The sequence below is a fragment of the Acomys russatus genome, chromosome 27 (assembly GCF_903995435.1).
Source record: "Acomys russatus chromosome 27, mAcoRus1.1, whole genome shotgun sequence".
Taxonomy (NCBI): domain Eukaryota; kingdom Metazoa; phylum Chordata; class Mammalia; order Rodentia; family Muridae; genus Acomys; species Acomys russatus.
The window spans coordinates 35140530-35152341 of NC_067163.1; the positions used below are offsets into that span (position 1 = coordinate 35140530).

At 40.4% G+C, this 11812-nt stretch overlaps 1 protein-coding gene across 1 annotated transcript in view; it reads right to left on the reverse strand.

Annotated features, from left to right (window-relative positions):
* The window catches only part of Primpol (primase and DNA directed polymerase), a 30079-nt gene extending 18594 nt beyond the window's left edge, over nucleotides 1-11485 (reverse strand). Inside the window, exons 1-4 of the mRNA XM_051169658.1 lie at nucleotides 10723-11485; nucleotides 9834-9931; nucleotides 8047-8176; nucleotides 3002-3149 (exon numbers count right to left, since the gene is read on the reverse strand). Coding sequence (XP_051025615.1) covers nucleotides 3002-3149; nucleotides 8047-8176; nucleotides 9834-9931; nucleotides 10723-10902 — 556 coding nt within the window. The 5' untranslated portion in view covers nucleotides 10903-11485. The remainder of the gene's footprint in view (nucleotides 1-3001; nucleotides 3150-8046; nucleotides 8177-9833; nucleotides 9932-10722) is intronic.
* Nucleotides 11486-11812: the final 327 nt, after the last annotated feature.

Genomic DNA, 11812 nt, shown 5'->3' on the forward strand with positions numbered 1-11812 from the left:
GACTGCAAGTATGGCTGCGTGGGCAGCACTGAGGCGGCTAGGCCTTTGACCCTTGGAAGGGAGCTAGCAGGCAGGAGTATGATGGCAGTCAACCAGCCTGAGGATTAGTTAGCACACTGGCTCCCAGCACACCACCGTGCTGTGTCCTTCACTTCCGTGACCTGTGGTAGGAGAGTACAGTACAGATAAAGTTCTCTACTCTCTTCCATTTGATCCAGTTCCTCTTTCTGCAAGGCTAGTAACAGGAACTTGAAGTGTCATCAGGGGGAGCACAAAGGAAGGAGAGATGAGGGGGAAATGTAAACTAGTTTGCATCCCCTGAATGTGCATTCTAGCTGGACAAACAGCCTTGCAATGACAAGGTATCTTTCTTACTGTGGCTACACTCTGTGACAGTAAAGGCTTTCTTTCTCTCATCTGAATGATGAAATTCTACCCAGTTTCAAAACAAAAGTGGTCTTCTTTTAGAAGGTGTCTGTAGCTGAGACTGCTAGTTACTAGCAGCCGTCTTTTCTCCTCTGCTGGACTCTCAGCGTTCAGCCTTACTGTGAGCAGTCAGAGAGCAGCCTGTGAGGTCCACACAGGAATCAAAGAAAGGCATTCCTCAGGGCTCTGTTTTTATACTCTGCTTATCATCTGTGCACTCATTCAGCAAATAGTTATTAAATGCCCCCTTCTATTTATTATTGTTAATATTCTAAATATTGTTAATAGCAATACTGGTTGGGTAGTGATGGCACACACCTTTAATCCCAGAACTTGGGAGGCAGAGGCAGTAGCTCTGTGAGTTTGGGGCCAGCCTGGTCTACAGAGTGAGTTCCAGGACAGACAAGGCTACACAGAGAAACCCTGTCTCAAAACAAACAAACAAACAAACAAACAAACAAAAACAAAAACCAAAAGAAAGGAAGGAAGGAAAGGAAGAAAGATTGATTAGGCAGAATTGGGCAGATGGCTCCATGTGTAACATATCTGCAATAACAGCCTGAGGTCCTAAGTTCAGATCCTAAGAAACCAAGTGGAAAAGGACAGTCATGGCTGCGGCATCTGTAACTCTGGTGCTGGGGAGAGCCAGCCTAGTTGAAATGGCAATCTTTGGGTTAAGAAGAGATTCTATCTTAAAACAATAAGGTGGGAAAGTAATTGAGGAAGACATTGTCATGTTACCTCTGGCCTCTAGATGTGCCCACAAGGGTGAGTGTACCGGCACACATGTTGACACGTTTACATCACACACACACACACACACACACACACACGTTTATATCCATGCATGCACAAGCACACTTGATAGAATAGCTATAAGAAAACAGGAAACCATCATACGAAGTGGTAAATGCTGTCACACAATGACGCAGGATACTACAATCCAGAGGAATACTAGCCTTTTAAATCTTAAGGTTAGAGTGACAGAACAGCTTCTCAGATGACCTGAGATGCTCAGAATCTTAACAGACCACGTGAACCGGAGTTCAGAAAGCAACAAGAAGTAAAAAGGCCCAAGAACTAGAGAAATGTGCGGTGGTGGACACTAAGCTAAGGATGGAGTGGAGAGGTAAGGGTAGAGCACAGTGATGCCACTGGGCAAGTTAAAGTGAGTACACTTTCCCTGACGGCAAAGAATGACCACTGAACAGCTTGAGGCACACAGTGCTACAATCACACACTCTTGCTAGCTGACAATCTATGGAGGTTGAAGACCACACCAACATGTACATGTGACAGTGATGACTGATACCACTCACTGACAAGAGGACACAGGAGACAGAGCAAGTTCTTAGGCAAAGATAAGGAGCTTGGGAAGGACATGTTGAGTTGAAATGTCCGAGTAGAAATACTGGTGGGGAATGTCTAGAACAATCTGGATTAATCTAAGCCATGCTAGTGGATGATCAGAAGAATGAGGATAGAGTGAATGAAGGCTCAAGCATCGAGCCTGTAATTACCACCATGTAAGGGAAGAGAGGAGGAGACAGAAAGCTAAGTGGGGAAATAAGGAGCACAGCCCCCGCTCACTGTGGCCCTGACTTCTCTATCCCAGCACTTGGCTTCAGAGTTCTATGCCAGGCCTTCAGGGACTGTGATCACTCCTTTTATCTAGGTGGCTGGGAAGTCACAAGCCACTTGTAGCTCCGAAATGCGCTGCCTGTTACAAGAATGTGAGCCAACACTTTTTTTGTCTGTTTCTTAAAATCCCTAAGTATTTCTTCCTCATTTTTCTTTTTTTCCTCATTATTATTATTATTTATTCATATTACATCCTGATTGTAAGCCCCTCCCATCCCCATCTGATCACAGCCTATCAGGTCCCATCTGGATAGCCTGCATCCCTTTCCTCTGTGTTCCCACAGAGCCTCTCCCCTAAGGGGCAGAGACCAAATCACAGGCACCTGAGTAGCCAACACTCTTTAAGCCTACTGCTTTGATGAGTACGTAGGATTCTGGCTTTTTCTTTAGACCTTAGATTTAGGCATTCCTAGTTGGTCTATTTGCATCTTTTCTGGACTGATTTCATTTTATCCCCAGACCTTTACTTGTCCTACAGCAAATATTCTGCTTATACTTTCAGGTTTACATATCCTGATGTCATTGCAGTTCTGAAGTTCTTCCTAGGACAATAAGCCCTTCTTGACCTAGGGCCCAAGCCCTCAAACTAAGGCTAATTTAAGGCTGAAGCAAAGGTTAGAAATACTGATATTAGACATCACAGATAAGGCCTCTCATGACCTATCTAGAAAACTGACATAAATCCTGTTGAAACAGAAACCAGTATCAGGATATGCAAGGTCATTCCCACGTGTATGGTAAGAGGCACCAATACCACTGATATCCTCAGGAGGTTAAACTACCCAGAATAGAAAGACAGGTCAAGAGCTAAGGAAAATCATGAACTCACTCCATCTTTTTAGAATAGGCAAGCAACCATAAAGGCTAGAAAATTTCAAGAGAAGAAGGAAAATATAATTTTTAGTATAACTAGGATCTTGTAAAAGGTACTCACCAACATGAATGTTATCTCTAAATGCCACATCCTGGAGCTGAAATATTAGGTGTCGGCTAAACTTTTCTTCAGTGCTAGAATCCAAATTGAAAACCTCTTGAGCTGAGCAATGAACACTGTATAACTCCTCAAGTGCTTTACAAACATGCTAAAAACAAGAGCATATATAAGTAATTTGTGGTTTTGAGTTTAGATTTCTCTATCACCAATACAAATACTTTGTTACAAATTGAATATGTTATCATCAGAACATTTACAATATAGCAACCTTACTAATTTACTTATAAGTTTAAGCACATGACTTAAAATTAACATAATTATTGGGTGGGGCTGGAGAGATGGCTAAATAGGGGCCTACTCTCCCAGAAGTCCTGGTTTGAATTCCAGCACCCACAGAGCAGCTCACAACCATGTGTAACTCCATTCCAGGAACTCTTCTGTCTTCTGGGCAACAGGAATGCATCTGATACACAAGCATGCATACAGGAAGAAACATCCATCCATGTAAAATTCTAAAAATAATAATTAAAAATTCTCTTAGAACTGGAGACATAGCTAAGTAGTTAAATCACTTGTTACTCTTTCAGAGAACCCAGGTTTTATTTTCAGCACCTACATGGTAGCTCACAACCATATGTAACTCCAGTTCCAGGAAATCAAATTCCCTCTTCTGGCCTCTGTAGGCACCAGGCTCAGATATGATACACAGGCATACATGTTGGGAGAACACACACAGGCATACATGTTGGGAGAACACACACAGGCATACATGTTGGAAACACACCCAAACACACTTTTTAAAAAATAAAAAAATTCATAGGCTCTCAGGACTGAAGAAGACTCCTAAAATCAAGCAATTTATATATTTAACCTCCCCTAAAGCCACAATAAAAAGCTCCCTTTTAAGTACCTCCTAAAGCACTAGCCTGTCTTAGGGTTTCTATCGTGGTAAAACATCACAACCGAAGGCAACTGAGGGAAGAAAGGGCTTAATTCAGCTTACAGCTTATAATACCTCACCCAGGGAAGCCAAGGCAGGAACTCAAGGTGGGAACCTGGAGGCAGGAACTGAGGCAGAGGCCATAGAGAAATGCTGCTATTGGCTTAATCTTCACAGCTTGCTCAGCCTACTTTCTTATACCATCCAGGACCACCTAGCCACAGGTAGCATGCTCCACAGTGAGCCGGGCCCACCCACATCAACCATTACAGCTTGAAAATGGAGCACAGAGGCCATCTTCCCATTGAAGTCCTTTCCCCACTTGGCTCATGTCAAGCTGACAGAACACTAGTGAGCTCAGAAGGTATCGTCTCTAGCTCTAATCATTGTATAAGTTAGTTATTAGAAAATCTCTCATTCCTTTGGAATCTGAACTCTCTCTGAGAATACAGCCTCGGAGCACATGGCTCAGGAGCCCAAGGTTTGGGCTTAGGACATGCTAAGTTTGAGCGCTGCTACTTACTAGCCCTTTGGCTCTCCTCAGCTGTGAGATAGGAATAGGAAATATCACCAAAATTTTGGAGTTATGGTAAGGAGTAATGGCAGAATAACATTAAGGGGTCAGCACAGTGCCTCACACAGGTAACTTCCTGCGGAGCATCAAGACAAGTCACTTCTCCCTGTTGTTGTCAGTTTGCCCGCCTGCAAAATGAAGTACTAACTACCGTGTGAGGATATCTTGGAATTAGCAAAAATATTTCTAAAATTGTGCCAACCACTTAAATATCTAATAGTTATACAATAAATTATACCTACTACCAATGTTTTCATATTAGTAGATTTCCACCATCTGAGCTTACGTCTCTTTAGTAAATTCTCTCTTTCTTAGCAGCCTCCCTGGATCTGTCCGTCTATGTCAAATTACTCCTAGGTATCTCCCTGAAGTACTTACATAGGGGTATTCTCACATCAACTTATATCATTTCGAGATCTGTTTCCCCTGTATTGGACAGGGAGCATGCCCTGGCCTGCCCCATTTTCTGCTAACTACAACATAGACAAAACAGTGTTGACAAACATGGACAATGTGAATAAGGCAATAATTTCGGGAAAATAAAGCAACAAGCTTAGATTTTAATATAATAGACTCACACTGAATATCATATAGATAAGTTTCCATCTTGTTTGAGATACTTTCTGGTTTTTTGTTTTTGTTTTTTTCAAGACAGGGTTTCTCTTTGTAGTCCCAACCAGGCTAACTTTAAACTCAGAGATCTGCCTGCCTCTGTCTCCCAAATTCTAAGATTAACGGTGTGCTATGGCGGTGGTGACATATGCCTTTAATCCCCGTACTTGGGAGGCAGAGGCAGGCGGATCTCTGTGACTTGGAGGCCAGCCTGGTCTACAGAGAGAGTCTAGGACAGCCAAGGCTACACAGGGAAACCCTTCTTGAAAATAAAAAATAAATAAATAAAAGGTGTGCCATGGCTCCTGCCTTGTTTAAGCTGCTTAAATGTTGGCTCTTTTCTATGGCAGCTAAGTCAATCCTAATTTATCATTCTTTGTTAGATTAAGAAGTCTATGAAGTCAGTCAGGAACCATGTCTCTGGCTCAGCATTTCACCCCTATAGACTACCCGCAGAGCCTGACACTCAGTAGATGCTGAAAAGTGTTGGCATTTGAATAGAATTCTGTGCTTTGAAGCCACAGAGACTAAATTTAGTGGCTCTTTAGTTTTAGTAATCAACCATTCCTAAATTATATTTCCCAAGTTAAACTGTACACAGAATTATAGGTATTTACGCAACTACACTATAGAACTCAGGGGTTTAAAACATGATTGCTTAAGCAATCTGCATTACTGACAAAATGCATTAGCACCGGAATTCATCGTTAACTGGTGGGAGTGGCTTTACTGAAACTTATCAGTTAAGTTGTTGAGCCCAAAGGTTTAGCCAATTGTTATTAAACAGTTATTTATTAACTGTGTGTTAATTTAAAGATATGAACTAATCGGATTTGTTGGGTGTGGTGGTGCACACCTGTAATTTAAGCACTTAATTGGGAGAAAGGCAGGAGGATCAGAGGTTCAGGGTTTTTCATAGCTACATAGTGAGTTGGAGGCTGTTTTGAGCTATATGTGACCTTGCTTTGGCCAGCAAAATGGCTCTGAGTAAAGGCACCTGGTGCCACGTGTAGCAACCTAAGTTTGATACTCAGGAACTACATGGTAGAAGGAGAGAACCAACTCCTGAAGGTTCTCCTCTCACTCCACATGCAAACTGTGACACATGCATGTCAAAACGCAAAAAACAAATTAAGACAAAATGTAAAAACAACAAATAGGTAACTTAATTTAAGCTTTGTCAGACTCAAAACTTACTAGATTATAAAGTTGTTACATGCAAAGAAACTTAAGATTTCAGTATAATTATTTATAAACAGTCATATTAATAATACTAATATGAACTGTTCTATCAAATGGTAAACACGTTAAATAAAACTGATATAGAATTCTGAAGTTAGATTTCTACAATGTCCTCCAGATTTTCCTGATACAAATTAGTTCTTCAATGTCTATATAGATAAGAGAATTAAGAAGGAAGAATTAAACACTTAGATGACTATTTCACATATTTATTAAACCTGTTACAAATGAGCATCCTAGTGTTTAGTGCCTTAGGGATATTTCTGCTTTCTAATATGCTGTAGCATTTTGTTTAATAGTAACAATATGTTTAAGTAGCAATGAACCTCTGAATCCTAGTTCTTTGTAACCCATCTATGCAAGAAATCCCATCTTACACTGTTGAACTATATCACATACCAGAAAAATTCAATACTGATGAATTATGACCAACATAAAGTAAAAAACTAAGCCAGAGGCTCCTTCCTGCAATTATAGCACTCCAGAGTCAAGGTCTGGAGGACAGTACACACACAAAAACCCAACCAACCAACACTGCCAGCAAACCCCACACGGCTTACCAACTACAATGCACCAAGGTGTTAGGTTTACTTTGGAGTGTTAAGTGGTCATTTTAAGAATAATACAATGTGTTTAGTTTGGAGAATTAAGGAGAATTTTACATATATTTATTCTGCTTCAAAGCCAGGAGAAAGTAGTTACAAATATCTTTTCAAGTAAACTAAAAGTCAAATACATGAAGATCTAACAAAATTAATACACCTCCTTTAGCAAGAACATTTGAATTTAGATATAACATAAGCATATGATTAGCATTCAAAAGAAAAAATGTTAAAACCTACTCTAAGGCCAAATGGTCACTATAATTTTCATACAATTCATGCAAAATAATGTTAAGTTTTTTTGTTTTTGTTTGGTTTTTGGTTTTTTGAGACAGGGTTTCTCTGTGTAGCCTTGGTTTTCCTGTACTCTCTTTGTAGACCAGGCTGGCCTCGAACTCACAGCAATCCACCTGCCTCTGCCCCCCAAGTGCTGGGATTAAAGGCGTGCACCAGCATGCCCAGCAACAATGTTAAGTTTTTAAAAAACAGACATCCATGTATAAGTCCATATAATTCCTTTTTATTGACACAGCTAAATAAAAAAGTAAATATCAGCTTAACACTCTTTCTCTTGGATGAAAATAGATGCATCTATTTGTATTCTAGGTTTGGTCAGTTCCTATGTGCAGGATCCAAGTAGATACTGATCAATTCAGGTCTTGATTTTTTTTTTTTTCATCCATGATATAACTTCCAAATTTCCAGTTCAAAAATTCTGATACTTCTTTTAGTTAAAAATTTCCATGAATTTCATCTCAATGTTTAATTTTAAGAGTGAAATCCACTTTACTTGGCTTTTGCCACAGGTAAATATTTATACTGAAGTCAGAGAATTACAATGTAGTTGAAAACCTAAAACTCTCAGAGGGAGAAACTCATCTATTTTAGTTTTTTAAATTAGATATAGTAATACTTTTAAATATAGGCATTAATTGAATTTTCATTTTGCTTCATTATATACCCATAGAAATAATGTTGTCAAAAGAGCGAGCAGCAAGAAAGAGTAGGAGAAACGTGGAACCTGTGTGCGACACAGCAGAGTCTGTGACTAACGGAAGCACGTAGAAGAACTCACCTCTATGAGCAAGGCAACCATCCTTTTCCCATCAGCTCCGGGATTGGCCTGTTTGTTAAATTCCAAATCAAAGTAAAGCTTGCACACAGCATTCTCAGGAATAACTTCATAGCAATGCAAGAGGGTTTTTCTAAATTGGAGAATCCAAGAGCACTGGATTTGTATCGTACACTGTAAATTGTTTTTAACTTCTTTTTGTGGGGGTGGGGGAGAGGGCCCTGGGGGGTGTGACAGTCAGACGACAACCTGCAGGAGTCACTTCTCTTCTTCCACCACGGGTTCTAAGGGTTGAACTCGGGGTGTCAGACAGGCACAGAGAACACCTTCACTAACTGAGCCTCTTTACCAGCCCACAAATCTTAGACCTTCTACAACATGGAGTTAGTTCTGTACTCCACAAGAGTGGTCACTGTGCTTTATCCGTGCACAGTAAACAGGCAAAGACAACGCACAAACAGTAAGCCTGTGGCTCGCAGAATTAAAGGGTTTCTGGCAAAATGATGTTAACAATCACGTTCAGAAAAGTATTAACTGGTATGTAAGGTCAATGTTACAGTGCTATTTATTCACAAATATCTTCATGTTGTATGACATCTCTATTTCTGTTTTCTCAAACCGGTATCCCAAGATGTCTCTCCTTTCTCTCTCTCTCTCTCTCTCTCTCTCTCTCTCCCTCTCTCTCAATAAACTAATTAAATAAATTTTTTTAAAACTTTAAAAGATTGACTACGCTGTTGTATACCTTTAATCTTAGCACTCAGGAGAGTTCAAAGCCAACCTGGTCTACATAGTGAGTTCCAGGCTAGCCAGAGCTACCTAATAAGATCTTATCTCAAAAAGAAAAAAAGATAATTATTAAAAAATTATGTCAACCAGGCGTGGTGGTGCATGTCTTTAATCCCAGCCCTCGGGAGGCTGAGGCAGGAAGATCACTGTGAGTTCTAGGCCAGCCTGGTCTACAAAGCAAGTACAGGACAGGCAAGGCTAAACAAAGAAACCCTGTCTCGAAAAATCCAAAAAATTATGTCAAATATGGAACTTCTATCAGTGACTCCCAGAAAGATAAACACATGTATAGTTAGCTTCTGAAGTACTGTAAACATCTTCTTCACAGAGGAACTTTAGAACTTAGTCCTAATAGTAACAGAGTAGTGTGCTGGCTAGTTTTGTGTCAATTTGAGACAGCTGCAGTCATCTGAAACGAGGGAGACTGTAAGCAGACAAGCGTACAGGGCATTTTCTTACTTAGTGAAAAATGGGGAAGAACACAATCCATTGTAGATGGGACCACCCCTGGCCTAGTGGTCCTGGGTTCTATACGAAAGCAGGCTGGGGCTAGAGAGATGGCTCAGAGGTTAAGAGCACTGACTACTATTCCAGAGATCCTTGGTTTAATTCCCAGCAACCACATGGTGGCTCCCAACCATCTATAATGTGATATGATGCCCTCTTCTGGCCTACAGGTGTACATGCAGGCAGAGCACTGTAGAGATAATAAATAAATAAATCTTAGAAAGAAAGCAGCACTCCTCCATGGCCTTTGCATCAGCTCCCATCTCCAGGTTCCTGCCCTGCTAGAGTTCCTGTCCCTCCAATAATGAACACTGATGTGGAAGTGTGAGCTGAATAAGCCCTTTTCTCCTCAACTTGCTTTTGGTCATGGTGTTGGCACCCTAAGACAAATAACCAATCCTGTGGCCAAGACCTGTGAACATCAGTTCAGCATGAATTAATTTCAACAGAAAAGGAAATGCAACTTCAGCTAACTGAGCTGCTCTGCTACTTACCGGGACTTATAGTAAAACCAAAGTTGAGCATAGGACGTTACAAGGTAAACACGCCGTCCATTTCCCGCTTTGCACTCCAAAGCAAATACGTGAACAGTCTAAATAAAATTTAAAATAATTTTTGAAAAATGTGCACCATGCAAATTAAGCTCAGCTGTAACTAATAATAAATACTCATGAAGAATTTTGCCACTCAAGATAGCAGAATTTGGAATATGAATAATTATATTATTAAAAAACAAGACAAATATTACATTTCCCTTTTAGATTTATTTATTTGATGTGTATAAGTGTCTTGTCTGTGTGTGTATGACATGTATGCCTGGTACCCAGCAGAGAGGTCAGAAGAGGGTACTGGATTCCTCTTAATCTATTGGGAATGTGCTCATCCTTCAACATATCTCACTCCAATGTTGTTACACATTCCACAGTTTAGAAATAATTGGGACTAGAAATGTCGTTCTTTAGCTGGAGAGATGGCTTGATGGTTGAGAGTACTTCCTGCTTTTATAGGAGCCCTCGGTCCAGTTCCTAGTAGCGTCAACCATCTGTAACTCCAGTTCCAAGAGGCTCTGCAACATTTTTCTGAACTCTATGGACACTGCATACATATGGTGCACATACATGCATGTAGATAAGACACTAATACACTTAAGATAAAATAAAAGTAAAAAATAAATGCCATTATATTTCACTAAAATAAATTTAGTGATTAATGAATTCAGAGGGATATTTTTCTAAGCCATGTGCTATCAAGATTACTACTGCATTTTCTTAGAACAGAATCTGATATGAAATGACAGCAAATACGTTTTTTTAAACAATGTACTTGTTTACTTAACATTACTTTAAGTGTTACTTAAAATTTTATAAAAGACAAAGCAATTACCTCCTTACAGCTTTTAACAAAATTAAAAGCTTGATTCTGACGATAAAATAGCTTCCAAATGGAAGATGGTTCCTCTGGCTTGGACAGTCTTGGTCTATACCTGGAGGACAATGGCTTCCTCTCATAGTGAGATGCCCGCTCTTCGATCTGCCTCAGCGTCGCTTCCCACTTCCTCATCATTGGTCCAGAAGTGTGGAGAGAATAAATCCAGCCTCAGAAACTTTTCTGCCAATCACTACTAAACAAACCAAATATGAATTTCTTTGTTCAGATTACATTCTACCTGTATAACTTCAAAATGTCTGGTTTCCTGACATTTATGTCCTCATTTGCTTTATACTTTTCTCTGTGCACAAAGTCTCACCATAAAGCAGGACTAGGGCTGCTCACCAGACACCCTTAGAGCCTAGCTCTTCCCTCTAATAGTTTTATGGCCACGGAGAGACTAAAGAAACTCCATGAAATCTCAGTTCAATCAATTGCAAAATGGGAACCAATAGCATCTTGAATGTTTTACGTAGAGGGCAAAGAGGCCTTGTGCACACAGATACGCACTGGAGAAGACAGGAAGTGACGCACACAGCTTACCTCTTCAATGGACTGAGGTGTGCAGCTGCCCTTCCAGGAATGGTGGGAGTTTTACAGCCTGGTGAGCCTTTGCTATCTGATGAGACAGGCTCTGTCCGTATCTTCCAGAATTTTTGTGCTTATTTGTCCCAGACCCTTTCCCCTTAAAACCTTCGCACTGCTTTTAGGCCATAAAGCCCATTCTTATGAGTGATGTCACCTGTGCTTTACAACAGCCTAAGTGACTTCTATGTTATCTTAGGGCCAGGCTAATCCTGACACCCACAGGACTTATGTTAACCCCGGTCAAGCTCGCTGGACACTAAATTTTGGGCACCATCTCTGAGTCAGTACTACCCATTTTTGTGAAAGAAGCCAGAAGACGTACTTTGTAAAGAATCTCAACGTAAACATGTCTTAAACTGTTGTGCATGTGGTGGGGCTGAGTTAAATGTTATCTGAATGCTTTTTCCAAAATTGTGCTGTGCTTAAATATGGCTAAGTAAAATGATTGGGGCCAGAC